Source organism: Homalodisca vitripennis, chromosome 8 (assembly GCF_021130785.1).
Source record: "Homalodisca vitripennis isolate AUS2020 chromosome 8, UT_GWSS_2.1, whole genome shotgun sequence".
Taxonomy (NCBI): Eukaryota; Metazoa; Arthropoda; class Insecta; order Hemiptera; family Cicadellidae; genus Homalodisca; species Homalodisca vitripennis.
In genome coordinates, this window is record NC_060214.1 from 57,355,996 (window position 1) to 57,372,886 (window position 16,891).

The window sequence follows — 16,891 nt, forward strand, 5'->3', positions numbered from 1 at the left end:
TAATTTTAAATTAATATACAATATAGAATGTGAAAGTTAAAAGATAATTGGGATTATTTAAAAAAATGAAATTAACATAACAATTACATTATAGACTTGAAATGTATACGGTACCCAAATATTCATGGATGGAATAGTATTTTAATTGCTAGATGATAAAATTTAATAATCTTCATATTAAACACATTATCCTAATAATAAATTCCATAGTTTTTGCCAAAACCTCTATTAATGAACACATTGTTTAGTTAATAGGTTAAATTGACCATCAAATTAGATTAAAACAGCTGATAACTGTTTTCTTTCTCCAGTGTTTACATTCAGATATAGTTATTACAAATTTTACTGTTTTGGTTAAAATAAAAATTAAGTTTCATATTAGTGGTTTCAGATTTTTAAAATGTAAAGTTTTCTCCTGAAATGGGCTCAGGGGATTCTTTTTATATGGAATCTGGTGATATAATAGACATTCTAAGAAACGAAAGTTACATAGCTGATGAAATTTACATTGATATAAGAAAAATTGATGGTGTTTCAAAACGTTCTGTAGGCCAATATGACATGTATTTAAAAAGTATGTCTATTAACGATAATAAGTGTAATCAAGAGAAGAAAGAGACTTCACGAAAGATCACGAAGGAGAGAAAGCTTGGACATAGGAGAGTGCATAGTGATGGAGGAGTGTCTTTTAAAAATATTAATACATCAAGAATTATGAATTCCATTCAATTAGGTATTCAAAGGTCTGTAGGCATGATTTCTACTAATCCTGACAGAGATGTGCTAATGGATGATTTTATGACAGTTGAGTCTACTATAATTCGAACAGATGAGGTAATGCAAAGTGCTGAGCAACAGGAGTTTTCACTCAAAACATATGCTCCTGTTGCTTTTAGATACTTTAGAGATTTGTTTGGCATCAAAACTGATCATTTCCTGTCATCTTTCTGTAAGGATCCGCTAAAAGAGCTTCCTAATCCTGGAGCTAGTGGTTCAGTTTTCTATGTGACTCAAAATGACGAGTTTATAATGAAAACAATGCAACATAAAGAAGCTGAATTTTTGCAAAAACTTCTTCCAGGATACTATTTAAATCTAAATCAAAATCCTCGAACACTCTTGCCAAAATTCTTTGGCCTTTATTGTTATAAGTGCAATTCAAAAAATGTACGTACAGTGGTAATGAACAATGTGCTTCCGTCATCATTAAAGATTCATCAAAAATATGACCTGAAAGGTTCAACATTTAATAGGAAATCCTCTAAAGAAGAGTGTGCAAAAGCTTCTCCAACTTTTAAAGACATTGATTTCATAAATCACCACCCTGAAGGAATATTTTTGGAGGCAGAAGCTCACAGAAGTCTTGTAAAAGCCATCCAGAGAGATTGTAGGGTGTTGGAAAGTTTCCAAATCATAGATTACAGCCTACTTTTAGGTATACACAACTTAGATAAAGCTAAGAGAGAAGAAACTCAGAATGAAAATGAAGGAGTCGGTTCAAAAAAAGAAACCGTAATAAATGCATCTGGTGATGGATGTTTAGATGACGTAAACGAAATCATTTCAGTAGATTCTGAGATCCAAGTAAAAGATGAAAATACTTCTTGTGCAACATTTGAGGTAAATAATGTCGACTGTGATATTGAAAAAAAATTTACACTAACAGGAGTACCAGCACGGCAAGCAAATGGAGAAAACCTTTTGTTGTTTGTTGGGATTATAGATATTCTTCAAAGCTACAAACTGAAAAAAAGATTGGAACATGTATGGAAATCTATAGTCTATGACAGTGACACAGTTTCTGTACACAATCCTAGGTTTTACTCCCAAAGATTCCAAGACTTCATCACGAAAACTGTGTTTAAAACTACTCCTGTATGTTCAGAAACTGCTAAAAAGAAAGCTGTGCTTCGATCAAAACCATAGTGGGTAATAAACAGTTTTACTATCTTTATAATTTATTTTTCAATGCTAACACTTTTTTGGGTATGGACTAAATCAGGGATATTATTAATTATTGTAATATAAACTTTGGAACCTCTAAACAATTTGGTTCAAAATTTGCTATTTAAACCAGCTTACATAAATAAAAAACACATTTGAGTGTTGTAAATTATAATAATCATAATTATTTCATGAAAAGATTAATGAATAAAGTTCAAACTTTTTGAATATAATAAAAAGTTTACACAGCAAGTCTAATAATAATTAATAAAAGTCACTCATTTATTACAAAAATTAAACTGTTTGAGTTGTTTATGGTTTATGGTTACACAAATTGTTTTTCAACTAACAGTTTATTGATTATTTTTATGACATTTCTTGTGTTAGGTCTAAAATAAAACATTTTTAATTTAAACTAATTTATCTTATTATTGAATTATAATATCTTTTTTTATTTTTTTAAGTGGGTAGCAAAATTGTAACCCCCTTTTCAGAAAAGGGGTAGAAGGGGGTAACTTTAAAATTTCAAATTGCAACCCCTATCTTGTGACATGTAATTTTAAAGGTCCATTCAATGGAAACACAATGGCATGAACAAAACATTTCTACAAGGATCCTAGCAAAAGTTATGGGCCAATAATCCCTTAAATTGTAATGACATCTAGGAAAAAGACACCTCTTACCAAAACTATTCACACCAGAAACATGATATACTACATACAGAAATAAGCTGGGCCCCTCAAAGTCTTACTAAAAGATATTACGCATGCATTGTGTTGATATGCGGAAGACATTTGCATTGGCCCTACAGACTATTTTTTTGCATTATTTGCCCATAGCTTTAGCTATAAACGGCGTACAAGTGCTTTCTTAATTTCATTGTGTTTATATTGAATATACCTTTAATACGATATGTCACAAGATAGGAGTTGTAATTTGAAAATTTCAAGTGACCACCCCCCTCTAACCCCTTTGAAAAATGAGGGGAAATATTTTTATCCTTCAAAAAGTTCAAAAAAGCATTTTAATAGGTATGGTGAAGTTTTTACATAGATATCGCAATCCGTTTGGAATATATCCAGTCATATCAGGACTTAATTTACACCGGATATATTTAACATTAATTTTATGGAGTTCTTTTTTAAGGCTGTTTCACTATAGCTGGCTTTAACTTATTTCATGATCAACTGATTGAATCTCTTCTTTTCCAGCTGGACCTTTGTTTTTTCTATTTAAAGCTAGTTTTTTCTTGTTTTCAACTTCTCTCAACTCTCTAGAGATCATCCTTGGGGATGCACATCTCTGCACTGTCTGCAGAGTCCACCTGTGTGATTTCTTATAGTGCTTGTACCCAAGCTGGGGCTGCATAAACCATCATTGAGTACATGACACTTACCAGCAGCCTCCTTTCCATGTGTGTAAGTCTATCTAGGTTTAGTATTAGTCATGTTCTAATATCATGTATGTGTGAGCCTGAAAGAAAGTGTTCTGTCCAGCTTCATTTAAAGTAAGTAACTGCAGTCTACCAAAAACATAGTCAGGAAAAAATTTTGGGGAGGTCCAGTCAACTGATATTTTCCTGTAGTGGACAAAGAGTAAGGCCCCATTTTGTTCCTTAAAAAGTTCTTGGCCTGTTTGATACATGTCAGTAATACTGAAAATTTTGCGGTGGTCCAGACCCCTTGGACTTCCTTGCTGGCTACATCCTTGATCTCTCATAGAAGTTCCTTCTGTGGCCAGATGTGGTTTCTTATAAACTCTTCTCCTTGTCACCAAAATTGCATTCATTTTGTTGATTACCATTTCTAGTTTGTTGTTGCTAAACCACTCCGACTTTTCTTATATTTATATTTGATTGCTAGAATGTCCACCTGTGCTGTTTCAACACTTATAATGTTTTATCTTGAAAACTTATAATCTTGGCTCCTCTTGACAGCTTTATCTCCAGGATAGACAAAAATATTCTAGAAAAGGGAGCAGAATGTCGCTTTTGCTGATTGTCCTGCTATTTTCTCAAAACAATGGTCCACTGGCTTAAATAGTTTTTAACTCCACTGTATATTTTATGGAACGTACCTTCTTCTTAAACAGGAATTGTTAATCTGCCTAGGGAACTAAATGCATTATTGGTGTCTATAGCTATCCAGGGCCGTCCGAAGGGGGGGGCGAACGGGGCGGTCGCCCCGGGCGCTGCGGCCAAGGGGGCGCCGCGCCGCGGCTAGGAGGTGCCTTACTCATAGTCAATATTAAATTTGTAAAACAAAATTTCAACGATATTCTACTATATACATACAAACCCCCAATCCGGTGCCTTAATATTTGTTAAAAAGAACTTGGTTTGAACCATATACTTAAAAATACTGTTTATTTTTAGTAAGTTAAGTTTGGCAACACCGCGCGGCAAAAACAACTTAGACCATTTGGCAACACCGCACTCGCAACTCCAACTGTCACTGTCATTGCGTCTACACCATATAGGTTAGGTTGCTAACTACTCTCGTGTGTTTAGTGTTTGTAGAGACTTAGAGCTGTGAAATTAAGCGAATGTGTACGTGAGAGGTGAGCTTCGTATTGTATTAGTACCTACATATACAAAAGCTACAGACATGTGGTAGTTAAATACGTGTTGGTTGTCATATGTATTGGTAATAATTATGTAAATGTTGTTTCGACCAAGGTACTATGTGCACTCTAGCTTGCATGTCGTAGCGTAGGCATAAAAACTACGCAACATGTAGACCAACAGATTTAAACATTATTTTTTAATTTCATTTTAAGTAAACAAGCATAATTTTTTGAAGAATTTTCATTTTATTTCAGATTATTTTATTAAAATGTCTAAAAAACTATCAGGTGCTCAGAGACGAAAATTAACAAAAGACAGTCAATTAGCTCACAGTGCTCTTTTAAGTAAAGTACCCAAGTTGACAAAATTCTTCACAATAGCTGAGGGCACTACCCAACAACCTACTTCATCTATACTCGCTACTTCAAATACCCAGGACTTCGACCATGAATGTGAACAAGACCTAATTTTAACTGAGGTAGAGGAGACTGCTGAAATACTGAAGGAGGAAACCAGTGACAAGCTTAAGAAGGGAACTGTTGAAATGTTAAACTACCAAGATAAAAATTTTTCAAATGACCCGTCAACTTGGCCTGAAAATTTAACTGTCAGAGAGAGAGATGAAATCATAACAAGGGGTGCTCCGTCATTTAAAAAAAGTAATGATGACTATCCACTAAACAGTGAAAAGCGTCATTTTTCAAATGATTTTCAATATCGCCACGCAGAAAATGGCGAGAAAGTGAAAAAGCGGTGGTTAGTTTATTCTTGCTCTTCTGATGCAGTGTTCTGCTTTCCATGTCGTTTATTTGACAATAATCCACACTCAAGTTTTGGCAAAAAGCAAGGATTCAATAATTGGAAAAAATTTCATGAGCGAGCTTCATCTCACGAAACGTCATCTGAGCATTTTAAGTTTATCCAGCAATGGATTGAAGCTGAACGTAGAATCAACCAAAATGCAGCAATTGATACTGAGCTCATGGGCCAAATACAAAAAGAAGCCGAGAGATGGCAAAGCATACTAAGAAGAATTATTGCTATTATTATTTACTTAGCAGAACACAACTTGGCTTTTCGTGGAAACTCAACAAAACCTTTTACAAAAAATAACGGAAACTTCCTTGGCCTTATCCAGTTACTAGGAGAGTTTGATCCGGTTATGATGGAACATTTAAGATGCATTGAAGAGAGTGAATATCGAGTTCAAATGTTAAGTGTCAATACTCAAAATGAGTTGATAAACTGTCTGGCAAAGGAGGTGAAAAACAATATAATCGAGAAAATAAAGCTGTCACGGTACTTCTCAGTTATGTTGGATTGTACGCCAGACGTAAGTCATAAGGAACAAACATCTCTCACCATTCGCTATGTTCACGAAGAAGAGAAGATCGATGGTGAAATTGTTATTGAAGAAAGTTTTATAAGCTACACGATTACTGAGGAGTCAACAGGGGAAGCATTGACTCAATTGTTAACAGAAGAGGTAGAGTTATGTGGTTTGGACATGAGTAACTGCCGCAGGTAAGGGTACGACAATGGCGCAAACATGGCAGGAGCTAAAAAAAGGGTTCCAATCACGAATATCCTCAGAATATCCTTTAGCTGTATTTACACCCTGCGGATGCCACAGCCTCAACTTGGTTGTTGCAGATGGAGCCAGATCATCCGTCAAGTCTACTCTACCTTTTGGAATCCTTCAAAGGATTTACACTATTTTCGCGTCATCTCCAAAACGTTGGTGCGTTGTTAGTGACCATGTTAAAGGTTTAACTTTGAAAAAGGTTTGTGAAACAAGATGGGAGGCTCGAATAAGTTCTGTATCTGCCGTTCGATACCAGTACAAAGACGTCCTTGACGCTCTTGTAGAACTGAGTGAAACTGTCAATGACCCTACAATCTCATCTGAAGCTAAGTCCCTCCAAATTCACATGGAAGACTTTTCATCTCTGGTTTGCCTTATTGTTTGGCACGATCTTTTGTTTGAGGTAAACTTGATAAGTAAAACCTTACAAGGTAAAAGCACTGATATTGCTTTAACATCAAATCTGCTGCAAAAAACTTTACAGTTCATAGATGATTTTCGTAAAGACGGTTTAAATGACTCAGTTTCAAAAGCCAAAGAGATTTGTAGTGAAATTGACATGGAACCATTGTTTAAAGAAAAACGCCAAAGAACAAAAAATAAACTTTTTGATTATGAAAGTAAAAGTGACTACAAAGCAACCCCAGAAGAAGAATTTAAAAGAAACGTTTTCTACCCACTATTGGATATTATGCAGGCTTCCCTAAAAGAAAGGTTGATTCAGTTTTCAAACCACAACTTGAAATGGGGGTTCTTATACGATCTTAAACAACTCCCTCACGCAGAAGATTTGAAGGAATGTTGTGAAAATTTACAGAAACACCTATCGTTTGGGCAAACCTCTGACATAAGTGGAAAAGAACTTTATCAGGAACTTCTTCATGTCAAAACTATTGTGAATGAAGTAAGCCTAGCTAAGGCAACCCCATTACAAGTTTTAAAAGTGATTAAGAAGACAGACAGAAAGGACCTATACACAAACTTATGGATTGCACTTCGAATCCTTCTAACTATTCCCATATCTGTTGCCAGTTGTGAAAGAAACTTTAGTACGTTTAAATTAATAAAAACCTACTTGCGTTCTTCAATGTGTCAGGAGAGACTGTCATCCCTTGGCAAAAGCCAAGAAGATTTCTTTAAAAAAATAAAACTATCTCTGTCAAAGGTAAATAATAGTTATGACATTAAGATTGAAATAGTTATGCATTGCGTTTATATCTGTTACTACTATTAATAGCCCTAAAGTTCCACAAAAGTATTGTATGCCAAAGAGCCAAAGTAATAATTTCTTTATATCTATGTATATAGGTCTATTCAATATTCTATTATCTATTCTAAAACATGTTTAAATGTACATATATAATATATTTGGTATTTTGTTACACACAGAAAACTGGAGTATTTATTTACATATAACAATTTCCAAAAATTCCTTATCACTTGGTATGGCTGTACTGACGAAATGTAATTTTTATGTGGGGGCCCCCAAGGCATGATTTGCCCCGGGCGCATTAAATACTGGGGACGGCCCTGTAGCTATCAATAGCACTGAATTCTTTTTATGTCTTTTGCTTACCTGCCAAGCTATCCTTTTTAATTATGCCATTAGTGGTTGATAACCCCTTGCAAAAACTGTACATATTTGTGTCAACCCATTCTGAGATATATCAGTTTATAGGACTTTCTGTCCAGTGGCTATTTTTTCTGAGAAGTATGAGTCGTTGTTTCTTCCAAATCTTGAGAAAGACTACTCCCACTAAGTAATCACTTAACAGCTCTAGTTGAATATCAGAATACATGTTAATTAAAATTTTAAGAACACTTGGTATTTCATCTAGACCTACTGGTTTTCTTGACTTCAAACATATTTATCCCCAATTTACATCACCATAGGTCAAGTATTCCTTTTTGGAGTGACCCTTATTTATAAATTGAATTAAACTACTGCCCTTATCTCATAATCAAGTCCTGTATTATATCCCTCATCCTGACTTCTTAAGTGGCCAAAGTTATTCAAGGGTCGGGGTAACATTGGCCACATGATATTTTATCATTTAAAACATTGTTAAATGTGGAATAGAACAAAGTAACCTCTCCAATGCAGCAATGACACAAGAGTGTAAATAATCGGTCAAAGCATCAGACAAAATCTTTAATTTACGAAATTTAATTTAGAGAAACGAAAAACAAAATAATAAGGATTATATTTAGTTAGTTTTAGAGTTGGGTCAACATAAATATATTCTATATTTAGGTAAAAACATCAAGTTCAGAAACTGAGAAATGTTCCCTTTTGTTTAAAAGTTTAGGTGGATTGATTTTGCATACGATGTCATTCCAGTTGTACACCAGGTGATCCTTCTTCTGTGGCCAGATCCAGCATTTATTTTTATTCTCCATGCAATCCACTGTTATGCCTTCTTCTCCTTCACCTAGAAACATACAAATGAGTCCTAGATACTGAATTTTTTTGTAAGAGATAACAACAAAATCACCATTAAGATGCTTTTTTTGTTCAAGAGTCATTGATGACCAGTGCTGTTTGCCACACTTTCGAGAGCTCATTTATCTTCGCTTTCTGACACACTTAAAGTGTCAGAATATTCATGAAGTGATAAGTTGTCTGAGACTTCACTAGAACCTTCAACATCGATTTTCTTTTTCTTATTTGCTGTGGGTTTTCCTTTGGTACCGGTACTTTTGGAAGGTTCGCCTTTTTGTTGTACCACGTCTTCATAGGAAATGCTTTTTCCTGGAACATGTAACTTCTTAATTTTTTTTCTCTGTATTTTCGCTAAGTCCTATTAGATCATCTCTTTTCTTATATATGTGTTCAATAAAGACACTAACATAACTTGTGTCAGTCTTTTGAGGCAAGTGTTCTAAGACTTTGTCCTTGTTCAGAGGAAATATTCCAGATTTTTTGATACCAGAAAAAACATTATTCGATTTGTCTGCATACAAAACATCAATAAGTTGTTTCAAGAGCTTCGGAAACACACTTTGGGAATGTTTGACATACTCTTTCCATACTCCGACTATTTCCAAGATGTTAGAATTTTCCACCACATTGATTTCATAGGGGAAAAGTATGCAACATCTAGAGGCTGTGTGAGGTGGCTTGAATATGGAGGTAAACATACAAACTTTATGAGAATAAGAATTCATTAATCTGTAATCAAGTCATGTGAGCAAGGCTTATTCTTATTCTCATAAGGTTTGTATGTTTACCTCAATATTCAAGCCACCTCACAGCCTCTAGATGTTGCATACTTAATGTGTGAGGACAAGTTGTCCCCAATCAAAACTTTAGTTCACTCTTGTTTTTTTTCAACTTTGGGAGTAGAGCACTAAAAAAAACCAGTCCTCAAACGTTGTCATATCAAACCATCCGGTCTTTATTCGGTTGTACCTGTAACCATCTGGTCCTCCCTCAGTCCAAGTTGACCAAAGGGTGTCAGATTTGTGTACCACGTAGAGGAAAACATCTCTCCTACTGCATTTCCGCACATCATAAGGGATGTGCATGACTTAGTTGAATTCATAATACGTTCCAAGTATTTCACGCCTCTTTTGCAGATGACTTTCTTCTAACCCGGATCGTCTCTGAGGTTAGTTTCGTCATAATTACACAGATTGTGGGGTGGTACATTTTTTATTGATTCGGTATAAGTTTTGTCAAAATACTTCAATATAGTTTCTTCGTCAACTGCTGCTCGCACAGTTTTAATGTTACTACATTCGCGCACAGTCAGTGTGCGATGTCGTTTTCTAAAAGCTCTCACCCACTCAATACCGGGTAGATTGTTTTTGAAATGGCCTACTACTCTGCCAGTTTTGTCAAAGTAGCCTTAAAGTATAAATCTTAGTCTTCCTTATTCATGGGGAAAAACCAAATTCAGCCATTTTGTTTATATGCTATGCAAAAGCTTTTTCTTCTTCTTCTTCACTTAACTCAGTTGGCCTTCCAGGCTTTTTGTTGAAACACTTTTTAAATTTATTTTTAATTGTGCTTCAAAGAATATTATAGTTATTAGAGGCAGCTGTTTGAGTCAGTCTACCTATATTGATGTCATCAAGACATTTTTTAAGGTGTTCGCAGAATAGTGGGCGTACTTGCGACTGCCGATTCTTTGTGTGTAATTCCTAGGCATTGCTGCTGTAGAACTACTTCCAAACTCTTAATCTGAAACCAAATAAATTAAGTTAGTTATCTGTAACACTTAGTTATTACTTATATAAAAAAAACCAACAACAATAAATGAAAGAAAACATTATAGTTAGGTTTTGCCTTGGTGTAACTTTGGCCAATCATACGCCCGGCCAAAGTAACCCCAATCTAGCCTCTCTTAGGTTAGGTTAAGAAATTTTGGTAAATAACTTTTTAATGCTGAATTATGTCGTTTTTAAACTTTCAGATTAGTTTAAAGACTATATCTAGGTACTATTGAAATACTTACTTGATTTTTCCTAGACTAGTAGTTTACCCACAGTCTACCGAGGGCGTAGTTGCAACAATAATTTTGTGTGTATGGTACCTGCTTTCGTTGTTATAAACTTGAGGTTATCGTTTGCTTTATATGCCTAAACGCAGAAATAAACAAACTAACTTTTAATACAACTCTCATTATTGTAGCTCAACTGATTAGTTTGTGATGAATTTTCAAATTAGGGTAGCTATCTAAATTTTTCTATCCGCTAATAGATGTACGTTAATTATTCACGTGATAGGAGAGTGAACACATTATTCTAAAGGATTTTGTACGATCAGTTTATTTGATTTTGATAAATTTTAATAAATATGAAATGATACGCAACATCGTCATTTTTATAGCAAAAAATATGGTTATGTTACTGAGTAGTCAAATTAGGCTTAAAACTATTTACTTCGTGGTTATTAGGCATATTCAAAATATCTAATAAGCTATTCGTACTATTATGATTGACCCACTGAAACAATCATATAGCGATTTTTCATGTTTACTAGAAAACCAAGTAATTAATTAAGAACATAATACAAATCACTCAATAAATTCTTTTCGTTTTCCCATGTAATATGATGTGGCTAACCTGTCTATTAAATGTACCAGCTGTTGTGGTTGTCAAGTTTTTTTTGGCCAAACAAAGGTCGATGAAACTGAAACTGAAACAGACAGAACAGAAGTCGTTTCTGCTAACGGACCGTAGCATCACAACAATAGTCTGCCATTCAGTTCTTAGATAAAATAAAAAATAATTGATTTGTTTTATTTCGCAAGCGTACGGGTTATGTTTGTGTTGTGAAGTGTACTACTCAGTGCCATTACAGCTTTTCTGAGTTTGTTACTATTGTGATAGTGTTGTGTGGTTATTGTTACAGGCATGAGTGAAGTGTGTGTAGATTATTTAGATGCTTACAGAAAGTTTTTTGATACGTTTACTTTGACAGTTGATCCCAGCGATCAGCTTCCTGTCAAAGTACCTGGATACAATTTATTGGAGGAAGAAATAGTTGGTGCAGTAGCAGATTGGGCTTTGCAATATTTAGAACAGAGGTAGGATAACGTTTAATGATAAGGTGGCCTAACTTCTTCCATTTAGTTAGGAATTCAATTTCAGGGAGTTAGTGTTTTTGTAATTGTTTACAAAAAATTAGCAACAATATTTGTTTTTTTTTTTCAAAAGAAAATGCTTAAAATTTTAAATTAAACAAATATCCAATGACAATTAAACTTGGAAAGATTTTTAATCTTGTAAAAGGCAATAAATCAGTATTTGAACAGGCTAACCGTAATGCCTCCGGCCATTTGCGCGGGTTAGCACAGAAGGTAACAAACGAAACACATCCCTCAAGATAGTACCGATCAGTAATATATAAAATTTCAAAAGGTTGATCAAAATGTTCACTAAATATTACAAACTTTCCTAACCATATTAGACCCGTCTAAAAGAACAAAACATCAGTATATCCTCAGCTAGAGGACAATGGGTTCCACATTTGTTGCACAAAGAAAAGGAATGTAAAATTCCATGTTGAACTGAAAACTACACAATATATAAACGTCATTCTAGCATCATCCAAAAACTTACTAGAGCAACTACTACACATATTGTAAATATAAGAAGTTTCTCTAAGCTTATTATCATACAAACACAACATAACTCAAATACCAAAATGGCTAGTGATACAAAAAAACACAAAGAACGTCTTTATTTAAAATGTACAACGCAGCAAAATCTGACCAATCACGAAACAGGAAAAGTAATTTAATTACCAGATGTGCTAATTCGATAACTATTGGTAAACAAGACCTAGAGCATGGAGAAAAAATTATAATCAACACAGTAGAGGAAGAAACTGTTGTAAAAAATAAGAAAGAAATCTTCAATTATCCTCATATGCAGTGGTAGCCCTACTCTGGTATTTAAAATTCCTTGTACTTTTCTTATGGGAATATTGGTATCAGGATTATCCCCTCCACTAATGCCTACCCCTCCTTAGCTTGTTATCTCTCCCCATTCAAAAACCCTGATTCCCCACAGTACCGAGATTCATGAATTACATATTTGGGTTCATATAACTTAAATTTCAAACATATCAGTTATTGTGCAATTCTAGATCAAGACCACCTAATAATTCTTTCTGGAAATGAAAACATACTAATTACGAAATTGATAAAAGCGGGTCTAGATTGTTAATGTAAACATTACACTTTTTTGAGCTGAAATAATTGGTTTGTGAAAGTATCAATACTACCTTAGGAGAGGGTCCGGTAATTATAAAATTATAATTCTGACATGTTATTCTGCTAATATTGCTCTCATTCGTTTATAATAAGAACAAGGGCTGGAGTATAGGAAGCTGCCGCCACGATAATCTAATCAAAAAGCCAAATTATTAATTAGAAGTACCCAAAATATTGAATACAAAAACACTCTTATTATAATCATTTACAAATATTGCCAACTTTTTTATATATTACTCGGTAGAGTACGATAAGCGGACCAGCTTTTTATATCGATTAGTATAATCATCGATATTTAATCAAATATCGAATATGAGTCTGTCAATCACATAAAAATATCCATAGTCATAATAAAAATCATTCAAAATTAACGTAAATAATATAATACACATAGTGACAATCTCATAAATAATAAAGGGGTTATAATGATCAAACAAACAATTAGAACTAGAAATATGAAATCTCATAAATAATAATAATGGGGTAGGGTACGATAAGCGGACTCGGTTTTTATATCGAAGAATATAGTCTTCGATACCTAATATTCGCATCTCAAATCCTAGAATATCAATCGATATAAAAGTACCTAGAGTCCTCAATAACAATCATATGTTTTAAATTAAAATATGAACTTAATATTTACAGTGACCAAACAAATTATTATAACCAAAATTAGGAAAACCGAAGACGACCATATTTACTCCTCTCACAGTTACAGTTGTTTTTTTCCCACAAATTGCACATAATGGGTTTTTCGGTACGATTCCAACATGTTGAAGCCACGAAAAAGCAGCTTCGTGTAGTTTTCTAAAATTGACTGCCATTTTTAATAATCAGAATTACTTATGTAAAATTGAAATATTATCCTACGTGTATTATTTTGGAGTGTTTACAGCTGTTGATATAGATTATTTAAGTTAATAGTTCAAAACAATTAATCAGTATCGATGGTTATGATTAAGTAATATCGTTTGTCAATTTCGATATAAAAAACAGGGTCCGCTTATCGTACCCTACCCATAATAATGAAATGATAACAACACAACAAACGTTTACATACAAAATATTCGTAACTATTTATGTTTTCCCCTTTATAGCAATGATAACTCGTTTTTAAGAAGTTTTTGAAAGCATCCTCTCTAGAAAACCGTACTTCTCTTCTGTACAAATACTCATATAGATGATCAGTAAGCAGATACTACATTTTAAAACTTGTTTCACGGTGTTTATAGCAATGATTACTCGTTTTCAAGAAGTTTTTGAAAGCATCCTCTCTAGAAAACCGTACTTCTCTTCTATACAAATACTCATATAGATGATCAGTAAGCAGATCGGCTGATATACTACATTTTAAAACTTGTTTCACGGTCCTCCAAGAGCTTACGACTGTGTTATGTTTATAAAAAAACATATGTTTATTATATGAAAAAGTGTTTAAAGTTGATACAAGTTAGTTATTGTTCAAAAATCAGTATCGCTTCATTATATTGATAGTTATAATTAAGTAATATCATTTTTCAATATCGATATAAAAACCAGGTCCGCTTATCGTAGTTTACCATATTGGCCTAAATAACAAAATTGTTTATACTAAAAGCAAAGTAAAATAACTTACAATGTGATATTTGAGTAGGCTTATGGGTGCAAAATAATGGTGATGAACATGCATTATTTGCGTCAAAAGCTGTCAGACATGTTAAGTTTATCCTTCATAATAGGCTAGCATTGAAAAGTAAGTAAGTTTTACACTGCTTTGTTTGTTCCATTTAAAATACACATTACCCTGTTTTTAATTATACCTTTAAATCAAAATTATTACTTTTCTAGATATGAAAACGTAGCTGAATTATAACTATAACTACTGTAATTTGAAATACCAACAACGTAACTCGGTTTGGCATTTTAGTTTTGTATTGTTCGGTAGTTTAGATTGAAATAACAATGATTCTATTGTTGTGGTGGCCGCTCATTTTACTGCAGCCGTACCAAGTGATCATCGAAATGGCAGAATTGGGTAACAGATGCTCCTAAATAATTAATATATATATATATATATATAATAATTATCATTTTGTAATGAGCGAATGTCAATCGATTGTAATAAGTTTTATAACTCTTTTAAAATGAGTGCTGGTGTCTGTATACTCTAGTTACCATCCATATTATTTGATTATCTTAGTAAAAATTTATTATTTAGTCACCCATTATCAGAGTCTGTAAATATTTAGCCTACTTTAACTGCTGCACATTATTTCTTGTCTTTTCAAGTAGAAAATAAATACAAAAACAAACAGAAAACAGTTAAGATAGAATGGAAAGCCTTAAAAATTTGAAAAAAACCTTAAAAAAGGAATTACTAACTCTTGGAACACCTGTATAGTAATGCATACAGCTATCAATATCTATTAAGTAAATATAAAAAGTCTTGAAAGTCTGATCACAAATACTTAAAAGTCTGTTGTTTAATGGACTATTCAATGGGAATTTCAATTAGCTTATGCTATGATAGCAATTTTTACGAACGCTTAAACATTCGTGGTGGAAATGAAATTATACTACAAATTTACAAAATTGTTAAAAGTATTTTTAGATTGTTTCGTGCAACCTGGGTAAAGTAAATATTAGCTTATTCCCAAATTCTGTACTAAATATTAGAGTTTTTTGTGGGAACTCCCTGATTTGAAAAAAAGGTGAAAACTGGATTTTTTAATTTATATGGTAAAGATATATATTAAAAAAAAAACTAGAAAGATATTTTACGGGAAAAAGAGACAATCAAGAGTATGTTTTATGTGCAGAGATATATACACCTTCTTATAAATATCATAGTCGATAAACCAATTTTATTTGGATGATATATTTCAAGGAAATTTTTATTGTAATTGGCATTGGTTGGTTTCGTCATGAGTGTCCTTACCAATCAAACGTGTAAAATTTGTACGAAATTTCACTAACGCAACGACACAAATTTTCAAAAAAGTGTGCATCCCACAGTGGTACCCACTAAGTCAACAACTTCTTGTACAGTTAAATTATGATTTTTACAAATTATAAATAATTTCTCTTGACATGCTCATCATAAGTTGCTGTAGAAGATCGTTTCCAAATCACATGATTCTGTTGTGCTCAACCCTTCTATTACTCTTCACACTGTGCATGACTTACACAGTCTTCCCTGTACACTGTACTTGGTTAACCACTGAAATGTCATAAAAGTTTTTGTTAGTTTGAATGAAATCAATTTGACATACACACTCATTTTAGCGATTGTAGCTCACCAATTAAAATTCAAGGTGAGTTTTTCTTACCGGAGACATAAAAAGACTACATTATTAAATAAAACTGACTTTATTTGTCTCACTGTGAAAATTACATTTTATTATGAGACAAAAAAAAATATTTTTTTCAGCCCTAGTAGGTTAACTTAGAGGTTTAAGGTATTTTTTTTCCTAGAATCTTCATTGTTTTAAGATTAAGCCTATAAATTTTCATGGAGATTTAATGGTAAATAAAAAAGTTACAAATTATTTTCGAGACGTAAGCGTCCTTCATGTTGCGATATCCATAGCTTAGAATTTGCGAAAATGCAATGCTTTAAAAGGCTATAAAAAGGAAACGGTAAGAGGTAGAGTGTTAAAATTTGGCATGGTGACTTATCTTCATGGGTAGAATAAACAAGCCAAGTTTCATCAAAATCTGAGATGGTGGGTGAGATGGCCTGGTTGAACTGACATGGAATTACCCCTCCCCAAAGGAAGTGATGTTGGCAAGAAGGAGGCCACTCTGTCCCTATCTAACTAATATCTAATATGCGTAGGTCATATAAGTAGGTTTAGATTAGCTATCATAAATATGTTTTTTTATGAGTGTTCACGTGATCTGAGCTTGAATTTGTGTACCTCGAGGGATGTTTTTCTTTTTTCGGCAGAAGTGCGGGATGGCATATTTTGATGGCCAGGAGCATTTTTTATTATTACTTTCCCGACCTCAGATCATGTCCCATATCGTCCTCCTGTTTGTACGTCAAATTACATTGGACGATCTGCCACATGATGTGAGGTTGGAAAAGTA

General features: G+C 33.4%; 2 protein-coding genes across 3 annotated transcripts in view; both read left to right on the top strand.

The window, feature by feature from the left end:
• Positions 1-311: 311 nt before the first annotated feature.
• LOC124367135 (phosphatidylinositol 4-phosphate 5-kinase type-1 alpha-like) lies at positions 312-1,954 on the top strand. The gene has a single exon (XM_046823788.1). It carries the CDS (start codon positions 421-423, stop codon positions 1,924-1,926), a length of 1,506 nt encoding a protein of 501 aa, XP_046679744.1. The 5' UTR covers positions 312-420; the 3' UTR covers positions 1,927-1,954.
• Positions 1,955-11,255: 9,301 nt separating this feature from the next.
• LOC124367622 (proteoglycan 4-like) overlaps positions 11,256-16,891 on the top strand; it is a 397,427-nt gene continuing 391,791 nt past the window's right edge. For both annotated transcript variants that reach the window (XM_046824589.1, XM_046824590.1), the window contains exon 1: positions 11,256-11,629. In XM_046824589.1, coding sequence (XP_046680545.1) covers positions 11,457-11,629 — 173 coding nt within the window. In that variant the 5' untranslated portion in view covers positions 11,256-11,456. The remainder of the gene's footprint in view (positions 11,630-16,891) is intronic.

Bases quoted from the DNA above. Each gene is read 5' to 3' on its own strand.
- LOC124367135 (XM_046823788.1), top strand. From the start codon at position 421: ATGGGCTCAGGGGATTCTTTTTATATGGAATCTGGTGATATAATAGAC.